The sequence below is a fragment of the Vicugna pacos genome, chromosome 17, assembly GCF_048564905.1.
Source record: "Vicugna pacos chromosome 17, VicPac4, whole genome shotgun sequence".
NCBI classification, from domain to species: domain Eukaryota; kingdom Metazoa; phylum Chordata; class Mammalia; order Artiodactyla; family Camelidae; genus Vicugna; species Vicugna pacos.
In genome coordinates this window covers 25,672,192-25,689,197 of record NC_133003.1, presented here as the reverse complement: position 1 = coordinate 25,689,197, position 17,006 = coordinate 25,672,192, and the positions used below count along the sequence as shown (strand labels likewise).

Genomic DNA, 17,006 nt, shown 5'->3' with positions numbered 1-17,006 from the left:
TTTGGTTTTCTAATACATAGACACAATCTCACAATCTTTCCTAACTGGATCCAACCCAGTACCTTATTGTAAACACAGGGGTACAAGACATAATCCATAGCAGAGAATCCCATTTTGCCATTCTCAGACATTGACTCAGCAATTACTGGGTATACTACCTAAGCTCTGCAGAGCCAAGGAGGAGCAAAAAGGCACATCAGAACTTGCCTAGGCATTCAGGAGGTGGCTAAGCAACTGGGGCCCCATGCCCCATTCCCCAATGTCTACCAGAGCACTGTGCTTCTATATGTTTTGACTAGACAAAGGGCTCCACTGCCTAAGAACATGGTACCATAATGAATACTGCACCAATGGGAAATGTGATCTTGGGCATGCAGAATTCTTACTTCTTAGTCCTTGTAGTATCAATTCTGTCTGGGACTAGTTTCTTCCCCACTCTGTGAGATCCAGACCATCAGTTAGTAGCTCCATCTCACCTCTCAGTATGGGGTTATGACCCAAACAGCCAATCAGAGCCTTCACATAGATGCTGGACGGGAAAGGGCCATCTTTGCCACCCTGTAGAGAGAGTCTGCTGAGAATAAGCAAATAAGAGTCTAGGAACAAACTGAAATAAATGGGATTGTTCCCTATATCTAGTCATGCCTCAAAACAGAACATAGATATCCTGGTCCCAGGTCAATAAATTCTTTTTGACCTTAGCTACTTTGAGTTGGGTACTGTCACCTGTAAACAAAGATTGCTGAATTATCTATCATGCTAAATTATTATGTAGGCTTGATGATCTTATTTACTTCTATAAGGGCTTACCTATTCTGGAAGTCATCTTGTCATTATAGATTGTTGCAAATTATTATACCTTAATAGCAGAAACAACAATAAATCTGGAAAAAAAGACACTTGAAATTTAAAGTTTTTTTCATTTTCAGCCCTAAACTTTTCTACTAGTTGATGATCATCAATATAGGATGTTAGAACATCTTCCTAAAGAGTACAATTTTATAACTTTGATTCATAGTTTTGAAACACCAACTTAAAGCAGAAAAAAAAGAAGCTGAGCTAAAAGAACCAATCCTATTTAACAGAGAAATCTAGAATCAAATGGAAGAGGAAAATATTTGGATGAATATAAATAGTACCAGAAATCAAGAATGCACTCATTTTTAACATCACTATCTCCTGGTTAAAAAAAAAATGATAATAGTAATCTGTTTCAATGGAAATAAAATACTGTAATATTTATAGTCTATGCCAGCATTATAATAACTGCAGGGCCAGAAGTGAAGTGTCCCAGCATGCTCCACATGTTTTTAACACGGTTTCTCAAAGCTCTGGAGGCTATTAAATTTAATGAACCCATCTGCTATGAAACAGAGGTCCCGGCACAGTTTCCTCCATGCCATGTGATGCAGATGGCATTCTCTGTTCCACGACCCAGCAGGATGGTTTATGTTTCTCTTTATGTGTCTTTTTGTTTTGACGATTTGAACTTCTTTGATATGCACTGGTGTCTTGGGAAAAATACTGTAAATTCAGCTTCCAAGCCCCAACAACTTCCTTATGATGGCTTCAATCCCCTGAGTAATTGCTTCTAGGCAGTAAGATGCTGTAGCTTAAAGCAATCACCCAAACGACTCCTAAATGGCCTAGGTGCCATTCTGAGATGGGAAACCAAAACAAATGTGCAATTTATCAAATGCAAAGCATTTTCTCCAAGTTGAACTTAGTGGGGGGTGAGGAGGAGGGCTATGTCCAATTTGCAAATGCAACTAAATTGGTTTAAAAGTTCCTACAAATTGCATACTGAATTGCAATACCAGCAGAGGGGAGGGGCAGAAGAGCTTGGTAATGAATTCTCATTATTTTAAATGGTCACATTCCCACTGTTTCTAAAAGATTTCTTTGCTTCCCTTCTGCGTGTCACTGTGGTCTGTGCAAACTTCCCTGGAGGGGTTGATCAGGGATGCTGATGCTTCCTCAGTCTGATGCAGGTTCTACTCTGCACAGTAAGTTGGGTAGCATTCCCAAGATGATTAGGACCCAACTGGAAAGCACAAGTCATTTGCTTACAAAATTGGAACAAATTCCATTGTTAATGAATTTTTGCTCTGCACCTAAGAGATAATGACTATGCAGCACAATTGTATTCAGATGAGAAGCCCATGAATTTCAGAATTCTGGTGTCTGCTGTTTTGTCAATTAATACATGAGATCTTATTAGATTAAACGTAATTAATGTTGTTAACATTAATTCATTTATTTGGGCTTCACCAGAAGAGCAAATTGAATAGAATAGTCAGACAGGAAGCAGAATATTTAATTGGACTGGTGGTAATAGCCAGGGAGGATGGACCCTGAAGGGAAAATTTTGTCTGTCTTGATTCTAGATCAGGCTGGGTTAAATGCAACCCTGGACTCTCATGTACAAAAATCTAAACTCAGCTTCTGTTCACAAACTTTTCTTTTGATCTTGACCCAGAGTATGAATTAATGTATGATTAATAAATAGGGAAAATACTATACTCTCAGGTCATTTCAAGCTATTCATTTAAGTATTAAATCCATTATATTATTATATTTGTTGCTGCTGGGTTTTCAGCCATAATAACTGATGAGTCAAGCAAGCAGGAATTCCTTTTGTCTTCACCACCAAGTAATTAAGGAAAAATAAGACTTTTAAGCCATATGAAGCAAACTTATGGGATCAAACTGTCCAAATTTACTAGATAATCAACAAATACCTACTTCCTTAGTATTTGGCAGAAATAGTATAAATCAGTAGGGTCACAAGTCCTAAAGGAATCAAAGCCACCTTCAGACTACAATGTCACAAAGAGAACCAGACTCGTAGAGACATCAGTGGTCAGGAGAAACGTTATGATGAAAAGCAGACATGGCTACCCTGAGACTTTCTCAAACAGAGAGTTTGTAGGAAGTGGCAGTGGTTGAATTTCCTTCCAGCATTATCTTTCCCTCTGGGACCACAGCACATGTATGGTGCCTGTTGCAATAGGCAGGATTCTAAAACAGCCCTCAAGATTTATGCTGCCGTTAAGTACATTCCCCTTAAAATCTCCCCCCCTTGAGTGTGAATATGATGGGATAGATATCACTCGGATGATTAAGTTACTATCAATTGACATCAACTTAATTAAAACAGAGGTTATCCTGGATAGGCCTGACCTAATCAAAGAAGTCTTTTAAAGTAGATGAAGCATCAGAGAGAGGCACTCTTGCTGGCCCAGAAGAAAGCAAAACAGCATTGCATGAACTACCTAAGGTAGCCATGTGGCAAGGAACTGGAGGTTATGGAGCTGACAGCAACCCCTGGCGGAGAGCAAGCAAGGAAACTGGGACCTCAGTTCTACAATTGCAAAGGACTAAATTCTGCCAAAGATCTGAATGAGCTTGGAAGAGGCCCCTGAGCTACATTTGATAATTGTAGTACAGCTAGCACTCACCTGCAGCCTTGTAAGACCCTGAACTGATGGTCCAGCTAACCTGGGCCAGACTCCTAGCACACCGGAACCATGAGCTATTACATTGTTTTATGCAGCTAAATGTGTAGTGATAGGTTATAAGGCAGCAGAAAACTAACCCAGCTGTCCCAGTGATGCTGATCGATATCACAAGAGCGTGTTGGTAATTCTAGCTGGGAACTGCAACTACTCACACATCAGTTGGTGGTCTTCCTCTAAGTGTTTGGGAAGCTTCACAGTGCACACAGCTCCCAGAGGCTGCTGAGAGGCAATAAGACAGCAAGAAGACACTAACCCAGCCCCCAGATCTACCACATCAACCTAGGACAAAACAAATGAATCAAGCTAAAGTATCCTACAGAAAGAAAGAAGAATTCAAGTATCAGTTTCCACTGAATACTGGGAAGATCTTTTCTCCCCAGTCTTTGATGGTTGCTTTGCCCATACTTAACACACTCGTAACTTTTTAGCAGCTTTCCTTAGAGTCTTTCCAAGCCATTTATTTACATAGTTGAAGAAGTAACAACTTTCTTTTTACATTCAATTTATGGATTTAAATAATGTTTAATTAATTTATACAATTATGATTAAAATTACAACTGGTATCCATAGGTTTGGGAATGAAGACAAGTGGCTTCTAGTAAGCTTGCAACTCAACTAGGGGAACAAGTGTGTATATGCTTCTTGTACGAGCCTGATCTTCCAGATCAAATGTCCAGTGTGCTATATACACAACATGACAAACTGTTCCAGAGCAAAGAGAGGGTACTGAGTCAGTTAAGTGGCAGTTGATTAAGAAAGTTCCTACTGATTTTCCTTTCCTTGGGTAAATCAACCAGTACTTACCTCAGCAAGACTGTGGGGGGCTCTGCCTGGCTGGTTAAGCACAGCTACCAGCCTCCTTTGGGGACACTGACCCCAGGCACTAACCCCAGACATTAGTGCCCAATGCATAACATGTAACTACAACAAAATGACTTCCAAAGGATTGAAGAGCATCTCCAGAGGAAAAGCGCTTTCACGGTACTCATAGCACTCATCATATACTAAGTCCCAAATTCTATTATCAAAATGGTGTAAGCCATACTTTCACTACCATTAAGTTTCTTTGAGACCCAGCTCAAAAAAAGGAGAATATTTTTAATACTTCCCACAGCCAAGGAGAATAATCCACACTGGATTTCCTGAGGTTGGGAATGATGATAGGCAGTATTTATTCTATTCTTACTGAGCACAGACATTTAATCCTTAGAATCAACCCTGGAAAGAAGGGTTTATCCTCATTTTGTAAATGAGGAAAGCAACACTCAAAGAAGCTAAGTAACTTAAGATCACATAGCTGGTATGGAACAGACATGGAATTTAAACCTAGGCTATCTTACATCTAAATTCAATGCCCTCAGTTAATAAACTAAGGTAGATTATAAACATGTTTAAATATCGAAAAAATTCCAGAGCTGCCAACCCTACCAGGACATTATTCAAATGGAGTCACTATTCCCAGTGCTAAGTACTCCTGAGTTTGGTCTCTTTCATTACTGCAAGCTGGAACCCATTAGAGCAATCCTGGTTTGAGGTTATCCTGGATGTGTCGGGATGGTCATGAACTTGCAATGGATGATTACCAACCCCTCTTCATCTTCTGGGTGGTTCCAAAGTTGGTGGCCTCATCTTAAAATTTAGACTCTGCAGATGAGTGTAGCACATAATGCCTGTTTTGACTCCATATAAATAGCAGGTGGCTTTTGTCCTTGCCCTGGCAGAATCCAGGCTCAGATGATAAATTTGAAGAGGTATTGCTTCCTGGCCAGAGAGGCACCTGTTGGATCTGCTTTCTCCTCACCCAACAGTCCTGTGAGAAGATGGAATTCCCAAAGTCCTCACTTGCCCAATGGGTTTTTTCAACACTACCAAGATGAGAAAGAACCCCCAGAACCTTTTACTAGGGGATTTATTTAACAGGGCTATTTGCAAAGATACAACACAGAGGCAGTGCTGAGCTATCATTTCAGGGACAGGCATATTCTGGGTGTTTAATTTGTGTACATCAAAGGTTCTTGAAGAGGTAGAATAAATGAGTTCTGCTATCTTGGCCTACCATTTTATTTAATAATGGGCCAGTTAAAGCGTTAATTTATTTTAAAGTAAGTAAAGATGATTATGGCCAGAATGCAAATTTCATGTAAACATTTAAGATGAAGCACAAGACTTCAAAAACAATTCCTCTGCACTGTTTGCCCAGAGTTGCTTCCAGACCATTTACTTTGCTCCACTATCAGTTCTTTAGTGGAAAAGCTGCAGCAGCATTGGGTTCTCCCTCTCTCATAACCACCCCCCAAACACAAACATATGTATGTGTGTATATATATATATATACGTATGTATGTGATTGGTAAAACTAGAACAGTTGATTTAAGTGATTAACATTATCTAAAGCAAGACATTACATTAATACAAAGCTTTATCCTCTTCCTCCCATGACCTTCAGGTTATGTAATCACAGCCAGGATGCTCTGCACATGTGATTTTTCCAAAGACACCTAATGTTCATCTGATTCTAATTGGTGACACTAGTTTTGATGACCTGCTCAAGATTTTGTCTGGATTCTCCCATTGGATAGATGCTAGTTTTTTATTCCCCCCTCCCAACTAGTCAAAAATCTCTGGGGAAGCACTTTGAGACCATGAAAATATCTTGCCTATCATCAAAACCCCCCTCTAGATTTAGCATCCATGGATGACCTTCACCCTAACCAGTCTTTACCAAAATGGTTGCCCAGTGGTTATTTTTCATCTCCATGACTCCCTCCCCCCTACCCACCAGGCAGGATCCCACTGCATACTGCCCTCCTTCCCATCTACTTCATCATCTATTTAGTCCATTGGGTTGAGATTTGTTTATCCATTTACTCTCAGTGAGAATGCATGGATTTCTGTTTTTTTCAAGCTATAGTCCATTACTATCCTTTTTTATTTGAGGCTCAAATTGTCCCAGAGTTGACCAGTGAGAGCACCTTCAGGCTAATTCTTGTGTCCTTTTGACATGACCTCATTGTTGCTCTGAGTGCTTCCTTAGTTTCTGGCACAAAATATTCCAGGTGTTTTGTTTTGTTTTGTTTTGAGGGGGGTGGTGGGGAGAGCACTTTCTCTGCCTCACCGCTGGAAATTAGTGATTTCTCTAAGGAACCCTGATACCTTTTTAGTGAGGAGTGGTTTTTAGAAGCTTAGGATCTGGGTTCTAGATGCTCACTGCTACTAGAATGCTGTTGCTTCTCAGCCCTTTCAGTGGACAGGACTGGGGTTACATTTGGTACCTTTCATCCAGTCTCATGCCATGGATGCCTGCCTTATCATCCCCCAATTATACATTTGCTTAATCCTACCATATTCAAAAATAGATTCATAATTGCTACACTCACCTTACTATAAGTAACACCGAAAAGAATTTAAAAATTTTTTGCAGCTCTTCCTCTACTCTCTGACCAGAATGAGGGCAAAGTACTGTGTTCAAAATATAGTACTGTGTGTAACTACTGCATTCAAAAGGTTACCTCTTCCCCACCTTTTTCTAGATAATTTTCTTGATCATCTGAAATTTAGTTGAGTTTATTTGTTTCTGTCTGCATTCACTATTAGTCCCTTCTCCTTTCTCCAATTCTTGTTGGTTTTCTTTTAATGTTTGAATACACACAACATTAACGTGCTTTTGAAGTAAAAACCAAGCAAAAAGGTATATACTTAGACGTCTCATTCCCTCTGCTAACTCTTCTCCTCTGGAGTTCTTGTAGGTAACCAATTCTATTGGTTTCTGACTTACCCTTTCTCTGTTTCTTTTTATAATAATAAGTAGCTACGTACATATCTTATTTCCTCTTTTTTCTTACACAAAAGGCAGTGCACTATTTATATCTTGCATCTTGCTTCATTTTACCTAGCAATATATCCTGGAAATCATTCCATGTCAACCAACAGAAATCATCCTCATTCTTGTTTTTAACATTAAGACTCCATTATGTGTAGGTACCATAGTCTCTCCAATCAATCTCTTTATGTTTGGGGGTTTAGGTAACTTTTGAAATTAGAAGCAATTCTGTAATGAACAAACTTGTGCAAATGTATTTTTGGATTGTTGGAAGTCTATCTTCAGGTTAATTCCTAGAAGTGGGCTTGCTGGACCAAAGAGTAAATGCACATTCTCCTTCCTAGAGATTGCCCTGTTCTGTCTTCCCACAAGCAATACATGAATGTCCCTTTTCCCACAGCCTCATCAACAGAGTTAAGCTTTCCATTTTTCCCACTCAGACAGGTGAGAGAAATGGCATTTCATCATAAGTGAATTAGTACTTTTCTCATTATGTGTGAAGTTGTACATATTTCATATATTTAAAAGCCATTTGTAATATTTTTCTGCTCGTGTCTTTTGCTCATTTTTCTTATAGGAATTTCCCCTCAATAATTTTTTTCTTTAATGGAGGCACTAGGGATTGGCCCCAGGGCCTGGCACATGCCAAGTGTGCTCTACAATTGAGCTATAGGGGCTCCCCTTCCCCTCAACTTTTAATAGTTATTTATATATTAGGATTATTAGTTCTTTATGTGTGCTGTATGTTGCATATGTTTTCTCCTATTTTACCTTTTGCCTTTTGACTTCGCTTCTAGTGAATTTTTTACTTACAAAAGTTGGCTTTTGTTTTGTTTTTATTTTAAGAAGTCAAACATTTATCTTCCTTTTTATTGCATATGAATTTTGGAGTCATTGTTAGAAAGCCTTCTCTGAACGCAGGTTATAGAGGAATTCACCACACCCTGTTTTAGTGCTTGTACAGTTTCATTTTTTATAGTTTAGATCTCTGATCCACTTGGATTTCTTTCTTGGGTATGATGTGAAGAAAATAACTAATTTTATCATTTTCTAAATGGTGATCTAATTTTCTCAAAAGCATTATTACCAAGCCCACCCTAGCCACACTGATCTGAGATGTTACCTTTACTAGATACTAAATTCCCATATGCAGTTGGGTCTTTTTTTTTTTTTTGGACTTTCTATTCTACTGATCTGTCTGTCTATCCAAGGGTTGGTCCCATGATGTCTTAATCATAGTCTCTATTTTATATTTTTTTAATTGATTAAAAAAATAAGATGACAGATCCAACTCGTTCAGGATTTGTAACCAGAACCATTGGGTGTCTTGATCACTCCAGTCCTGGCTAGTCACCCTCCTCCACTCCATGCCCACTTTCCCACTTTACTCAACCACACATGAGGAAGAGATGAAGCCGTCACCTTTGTTGTTCTGTTATTACTGTTAGGATATTGCCAACACGAATGCGGCAGCTTAGTTATTTCATCTCCATGATTCTAAATCAAACTGGGGTCAGACTCTGAAAGTGATAAAAGCCCAAGGTCTCCCTGGCAACCAGAGATGGTACTTCAGCTTATCACCCATCTCCATTCAGGGTGATTCCTCCTGGTGGAGGGGTACCCCTTCTTGACCAGTTCTTATTTCCATGGTCTCACTGTGTACTTTAAGGCCAAGGAGGGTGCAGGCTGCTGTGTGCTGTCCCCCGAGACTGGTTCCCATATGCTGTTCCTGCCCTGTATTTGCCTGTAGCTGCCAGAAGAGCAGCAGGAATGAGAGAGATGTGGAGAGAGATGCCAGCCCATGGCAACCGTAGAGATCACTCCAGAGAATGGCTTTGTCTGGGTTACAGTGATTAATGTGATGTTAATCCCAACAAAAATGATGGGAGCAAGGCCCTGTGAGAACATTTACAATCAATAAATGAAAAATGCTACTCCCATCTGACTCATTATCACTATGAAAAATCACCCTGCAATTACACAGGAAATCTTTCCTTGATGATTGGCAACACTCCTCCTTTTAAGCTAATTCAGCATCAGAATCCTTTTTTGCTTGGAATTTGGCTTTAGAATGAGCCTATAGCCAGAGCTGCAACAATGATCACTGCCTACATAATCACCATGGAAGCATCTTCTCATTTGTCCATGGGAAGAAGAGGCAGCTCTGGTCTCCACAGTGGCTCCAGTTCCACTGTCAGAGCTGAGCTTTGGTCTGACCTTCCCGAGTGGAGACCCAAGACTCATCACCAGGACTGGGCATCCCCGGTGAGGGTGAGGACCGATTCTAACACTCTCATCATCATTCATTGCTGCACTGACCAAATCTGTACATGCGTGAGCAGGGAAAACAAGGAACCAGAGAAGACAGAAGCCAAACGTGAGTTTTCTATTGACCAGACACCTTCCAGAAGAGCCTGTTATATTCTCGGATATTAGGATTTGTCCCCAACCTTGCCTGCTAAGGAGACCAACGCAAACTACAAGGAAGGGAAATGTCATTGAGCCCCATTATTGAAGAGGAGTGATGCAACCACCGTCTCTGGAATGAGCCCAGGAAAACTCTCGTCTGGTGAGATGAACCTCTCCCGGCGGGGCCCCGTGAACTCACAGTGCTGTCAATGTAAGCTTCAGTCCACACAACATCATGCTCCTGGTCAATGACTTTGGGCCGGCTGAGGACATGGAGGTATTCCATGACGTTTTCCTGCACATCCGCCAAGGTGGAGATCTGGGTGAAAAATCCTACCAAAAAAGAACCACTTTTAGAAAAGACAAGAGGATCTGCAACTGGGGAATATGCCTACACCTTGCTTTCTTAGCCTCTAGCTAACTTCTTTCTTCTCTTTTCCTTTTTAAACATTATATCTCCACTCTACCATCATCCACTTCATGAGCAACATGTTCATGTTAGAAAAGAGTCAAGCAAAAGGAATACAATGAAGATCAACCACAAGCCCACCTCCCAGAAGAAGCTCCAGTTAATCCTTTGGAGAATGCCTTTCCAGGTTGCTATTTTGTTTTTTCTTTTTCTTCTTTTTTTGTATTTTTTTAATTAAAGTATAGTCAGTTTACAATGTTGTATCAAGTTCTAGTGTACAGCACAATGCTTCAGTCATACATGAATATATATTTGTTTCATTTTCTTTTTCACCATAAGCTACTACAAGATTATTAAATACAGTTCCCTGTCCTATACAGTATAAACTTGTTTATCTATTTTATATATACCACTCAGTATCTGAAAATCTTGAACTCCTGATTTATCCCTTCCTACCCCCTCCCCCCAGTAGTAAGTTTGTTTTCTATGTCTGTGAGTCTGTTTCTGTTTTGCAAATAAGTTCGTTTGTCTTTTTTTTTTTTTTTTAGATTCCACATATGAGTGATATCATATGGTATCCTTCTTTCTCTTTCTGGCTTACTTCACTTAGAATGACATTCTCCAGGGCCATCCATTTTGCACCAAGTGGCATTATTTTATTATTTTTTATGGCTGAGTAGTATTCTGTTGTATAAATATACCACAATTTCTTTATCCAGTCACCAGATTGCCATTTTGATCTCAAGTTCAGGGCACAGCTATGCTTTTCTTCAGCTTGGGGTCCTGTTGGCTTCACTGTGAGTTAGAAGGGATGGGCTGAGCTGAGCACAAGTTTGGATCTCTAGGAGTGGGCCCTTTATGGAAGGCTTTCTTGGTGCTTAGCACCAGAGGAGCAGGGATTAACTAAACGAGTGTGACCCTTGCCTCCTGGGGGCCTGGGAGGTCTGAGTGAGCTGACCTCTACAAAACAGCACAATCAGCATTGCAGTAAAGCACACAGCAAGGACAGCCAATCACTTGGTTACCCTGAAGAAGAGTCAGTACAGCTGAACTCCGAAGGATGAGGAGAGGAAGAGAGGTTAACAAGTGTGTCCAGTAAAGCAAGGAATGTAAGGAAAGGCCTAAAGTCAGAGTCAGGCCCATTCTAGGAACTGAACATAGCTCAGAATGACTGAAGTAAAAAGCTGAGAGTGGGTAGAAGTAGGGTGCTGTAAGATTAGAGGAATGAGCAGGGGGATTTTTCACATAGGATCTTGGAAAGGAGTTTAGACTTTATCCTACAGGCAAGTAGTCATGGAAGCATTTTAAGAAGGGGGACACTGGATGGACACAGATTCATGTTTCCTCCCCATACCTCTATAAATAAGGATCCTCATAACTAAGTTCATGCCAGCTCCTACTTGCCAAGAAATCAGAGAGGATATATGTGTCTCTGAGTCCAGATCTGTCACAGCACTTGCAACAGTGTTTATAGAACCTCTTAATGTCTAAAACAGGGCTCAGGGTAAGGAAATGCCAGCCCTTCTGTTGTCCGGAGAGGACCAGGACTCTCCCAGGGCACTTCCAAACAAAGGCCAGCTGGTTTGAATTTGGTGTACCAACCTCAAACCAGGTTGGGACCATGTGGCTTTTGGCTTCCTGATGACAGCTCTGCACAGTGCTCGTTAACATGCACTGTCACTCCTGTCTGCTCCACCCTCCTAGCCAGGGCCAGAGCCTCACCCATCCCAGTGGAAACTGGGCCCCAACAGGCTCTGAGATCTTGCTTTAACTTAGGCTCTGGAGTGGGGCCCATATGCACCTTGTCACTCTCTCAGGGGTCAGGCAATACAATTAGGGAGGTCCATCCAGAACACTGCCTACACAAGGTCTCCAGGTGGCTCCTCTTGGAGGCATAGTAGGAAAGACAAGTTTTAAGAAGACTGCTGGATGACAGTAGGCATCCATAGTTATCATTTCTCTCTAAACCACAGCTGCAATCCGTGTTTGAATAAGGGAAAAAAAACATTTAATTTCTTCTTTAGAAGGTAAGCATTGGGCTCTGCATTTAGGGAGTATACAGATACAAACATGACACAAAGGACAAGTCAAGAGAGGTGATGCCATGTTGATAAGAGGAGGAGATAGCTTGATGGTCCTGGATGGTGGGGGTACCTGGGTGAGTGATTCAGTGTAGCACTATTCCTATCTTAGGTTCCCGCACCAAATGTAGCAGTAAAGACAGCCTCTCTAAGGTGGAGCTTTTCTTGGTTGTCTGTGTTTTCATTCTAATCCTCAAAGCCAACAGTAAAATCCCTGATTTGGGTTTTCCAAAATAGAGCCAAGAGAAGAAAGGGAATAAATAGAAGGATGGGGATGGGAGAGACAGCTCCTCAGCATAGAGGTGGAGTGGGAAGGAAAAACAATCACACATTTGGAAGGGGACGGAGCTGAGAGATCATCCTCACTTGGCCTTGCTTTCATAATCAAAGCTCTGAAAACTTAGCAAAAACTGGCTTCTCCCCAGAGCTACAGATCCATAGCCAACTGTATACCTGACACCTCCACAGAGATGACTAACAGGATTCTCAGACTGAAGTCGTCCAAAGCCAACTCCTGATTTCCCTGGCCAAACCCATTCCTCCCACAATGGGTCTTTCCCATCTCAGCAAATGACAGCACTGCCCGATTGGGCCAAAAACTTAAGAATTATCCTTGATAGTCATCATTTCCTCATCCCACCCCATAGGTAATTCACCAGCATGTTCTTCTGGCCCTATCTCTAAAATATGTCTCAAGTCCAATTCCCCATCTCCACTGCTCCTACCCTACTCCAGACTCCACTGTCTCTCCCCTAGGGTACAGCAACAGCACCCCTCCCACAAATCCCCCCTCTCCTTATCTAGTCTTCTGACAGCAGTCAGAGGAATCATATAAAAAGTATAAAAGCAGATCATCATCTCCCTGTCTAAATCCAAAAACAGCTTCTAGCTAGAGTTAGAATAAAATCCAAATTTCTTACTCTGACCTCCAAGACTCTCCCTCACTAGGCCCCCACCTACCCAGATGACCTCATCCCCTTCCATCCTCCCACACCAAGCTCATTCACCCGACCCTCCCCAGGCGCTTGCACTTGCTGTACCCCTGCTGCCAGGCACACCATTTATCCAGTTTTTCACGGCTAGCTCCTTTTTATCACTCAGGGTTCAGCTGCCTGAACTCATTTCCTCTTGTTTCACCTTGTCTTCACTTTCTTCAGAAGATTCAACCATGCTGAATTCTAACTTGCTTGTTTACTTTGTTCTCTTTCACTGGAATATTAGCTCCATGAAATGTTACAAAAAGCTGATGTACATCTTATCTAGAGTCGTATTCCCAAAACTGGTGTATGGGTCTGTGAAAGCCATTATTAAAGTGGGGACATTCACCAAGGTCTTACTGTGATTCATCTTGCCTCTCTACACTTGGGTAACACAACAGCCTAACTTGGGTGTGCGCTCACTGCGTAGGAAGGAAACAGAAACAAGAGAGTTCAGTAATCTGTCCTGGATCAATTTGAATCCAGGTTCATTTGATTCCAAAACTTTTGCTCTTAACCACTGAAGACATTGCCTCTTCATGTAACGAGAAAGGACAGTGTGACTTCTCAGATGTCCTCCTCCAGAAGGGCACCACTAATGGGTTGTTTGTATCTGTGTGGTTGGGAAAGGTTGAGGGTGGCAAATGCTCAGTAATTAGCACCAATGGTCTACTCAAAATCCATGCCACAGTTCTAACTTATATTTCGATAATATAGACCAGGGATGCAGATGTATAAAAGGTAAGAAAAGCTGGAATTATAAAAATAATATTAATAATGTACACTGCAAAGCTTAATGCAAATCTGATCATCTAACCCCAACCCATTAAAATGTAAAAATTTTCTGAAAGAGTCTTTTTTGTTTTTAAACGTTTTCATGTAAGTTTTAGTTAACAAATGTACTTTTTGATGGATAACAGGAAGTCACTAAGGGCTGGACTCTTTGGCTGTAACCATAGACGCTTCCCCAGTTTTCCCTCTGCATTCTCTGAACTGGCCACTTTCCCTCCCCTTCCCCCACCTCTTTCTATTTCTTTTAAATTCTAGCTCTTGAATGTTTATTCTCTTCTTTAATGTGCCTTTTTGGACTTCATATATCATGTAAGAAAACAGAATCAGCAATCATTTGGTAATTACCAAGGAGTAATTAATGCTGAAATTAGCCACCTATTACAAATGGTCTGCTCATTTTTCTCCATAACATCAATTTATTTACCTTATTCCCTCACAGAGCTTCCTGTGAACTCTGGGTTACAACAACTCAGTGTGATAAACCACATGCAGCCCAGTGCTTTGTATTTCTGAGATTTTTACTATCCTTACTTCAAGATTTCTTGAGGTAAGTCCCTTGTCCAAGAGGTGCCCCTACATGAGATACTCAATCAGCACATCATTCAACATTCCACTTTGCAATGACACCAGATCTGAGGGCCCCAGGAGTCTGTGCCTCAGTGGGAGACCCTGGCTATCTACCTCACCCAATAAGGTCCTCATTCTATCTTTGGTGTGATGGTCACTGTTCCTTTTGAGTCTTTTCAAAGACACTTTCTCCCTCTTACATGAGGGAGGCTGAAAATAAGAAAGCCAGTGCTCAGACTCCAGTCTTCTCACAGCAATGAAGTGGGCAGTGAAGTTAATGGTGTGACCTGGTATGCATCCCCAACAACGTTCTTGAAAGATGTTCACAATATTCTGTCTCATCTTCATCCTCTCCATCAACACCACACACTACTGAAAAAAAAATACTTTTTTTTTCTTAGAAAACAACTTTCTAACTCTACATCTTCTTGGACCATTACAAAGAACCAGCAAGAGGCCTGTTGAGCCCTGAGAGCTGAAGGGCACATGTCCAATGTGTTGGAAAGAACAGACCAGGAGAGAATGACCATGAGGGCAGGGAGCCCAGGGGCTTTGGTAGGCATGTGCCACCTGGAAAATGGGGCTCCTGAATGTGAAACTATCAGAATCAGCCAGAATCTCAGATTTAGGAACAAGTTTTTTTGTGTGTGAATAATATTACATTTTAAATTTCAAATTTCATGTTAGAAAAAAAAATTTAAAGGATCACACTGTGGAGGTAGGAATGTTGGCTTATTTGCAGCTCTATTACTGTGCCCTCTGATCTCCTCAGAAAGCCTTAATGCCCCCCATATGTAAAGTGTCAGAAACTGGATCACACATACACAAGCTGTGACAAGATCATTTCTCGAACACATAGGTTGGGTATAAACCCCAGCTCCAGTCTTTATTAGCTATGGACCATTAAATTAAGGTCCTTCCTCAATGTCTAGATTCCTTTTCCTAGAATCTCTCAAATAATGGGAAACATGCAAGGGTCCTCTATGAAACATGACTTCCTTCACGCCAAAGATAGGTAACCTCAAATCCTGGTGAAGAGTTGGGCTCAAGTGTCAGACCAACTGAGCCTGAACCCTAGTTTTGTCACCTGCTAGCTGATAACCTGGGGCAAGGTGCTAATCTCTCTCAGTCTCAGTTTCCTTCTCATGCACCTCATACAGCTTTAAACAGGGTCAAAAGAGATACTCAAAAATACACTGCACTTAGTAAGCCGTTTGTCATCCTCAGTTTCTATTAAAACCAATAGTGCCATCTTCATCTTTTAATCATTACCCTTTCTACTTAAACTCTCAGGTTCTATGTAATGTACACAAAAATGTACACAAGTTAAGCCTCTATTAATGGAGAAATGGATAAAAAGATGCATTACACACACACACACACACACTATGGAATATTATTCAGCCATTAGAAAGAAGGAAATCCTACCATTTGCAACAACATGGATGGACCTTGAGTACATCCTGCTAAGAGAGATAAGTCAAATAGAAAAAGACAAATTCTGTATGATATCACTTGTAAGTGGAATCTGAAAAATGCCAAACTCACAGCAACAGAATCAAAAGGGAGTTACCTGGGGCTGAGGGGCTGGGGAATTGTGGAGCTATTGGTCAAAAAGCAAAATAAAATCATTATATAAAAGTATCTGAACAATCGCCATTTTTTCCTTCTTCCACTTTTCTGAAATAGTAAAACAATTTCATTGCCACTTTTCCCTACCCCCACCAACAACCATTCTAGCCTCATAAATTTGAAGCTATCTTTTAAGGGACATGACACTTCACTTGGAAAGGTATGATGAGGATAAGAGATTTTTGGTGGAAAAAGGCTGTGGGTCTGAATTTCCAAGGAGGTCTCAGCCCATCAGTTCTTTTTCAAATAAGGAGAGAATGACCATTAACCCATCAAAAAGGGACAAGCTGAGCAGACAACCAAGAGAGACTCATGTGGCATTTCCATTCGACCTAACGATGATGGATAGGTTGAGAACCAAACACAGGGGCCCTTCTTTATTTGCACAGCTGGAAAACACTCCATTCACCATGATTTCTGAAGGAGAATCAGGCAGTGCTTATTTTAAATCTTGGCACACTGAACATTACAGAAGGTCATCGAAGCTTTTTGGAGTATCTGGGCTAGTTGGCCCCGCTTTTCAGTTTTCCCAGTTCACTTGTTTATTCAATAGTGTGAATGCAGAATTTTAAACTCTAAAAGCCATTCTACAGTGGCAATGATTGTTTTAATGTATTTAAAATGGCTTGCTGCTTTGCCTCATTAGGACTGGTTCCCTTAAGATAGGACCTAGTTATGCATAAAATGAAACAAACCAATGAGCTCCAGCCCCCTCTGGATTTTGCTAGTGGATTAGAGAAGGCAGAAAACTCCTGCGAGGGGTATGAATGTGTCCAAGCATCCATTTCCAGGGTACAG

The 17,006-nt window shown here is 41.0% G+C and overlaps 1 protein-coding gene across 1 annotated transcript in view; it reads right to left on the bottom strand.

Annotated features, from left to right (window-relative positions):
• CACNA2D3 (calcium voltage-gated channel auxiliary subunit alpha2delta 3) overlaps window positions 1–17,006 on the bottom strand; it is a 778,957-nt gene that overhangs the window by 257,540 nt on the left and 504,411 nt on the right. Inside the window, exon 13 of the mRNA XM_072941510.1 lies at window positions 9,950–10,083. Within this exon, the coding sequence (XP_072797611.1) occupies window positions 9,950–10,083 (134 nt within the window). The remainder of the gene's footprint in view (window positions 1–9,949; window positions 10,084–17,006) is intronic.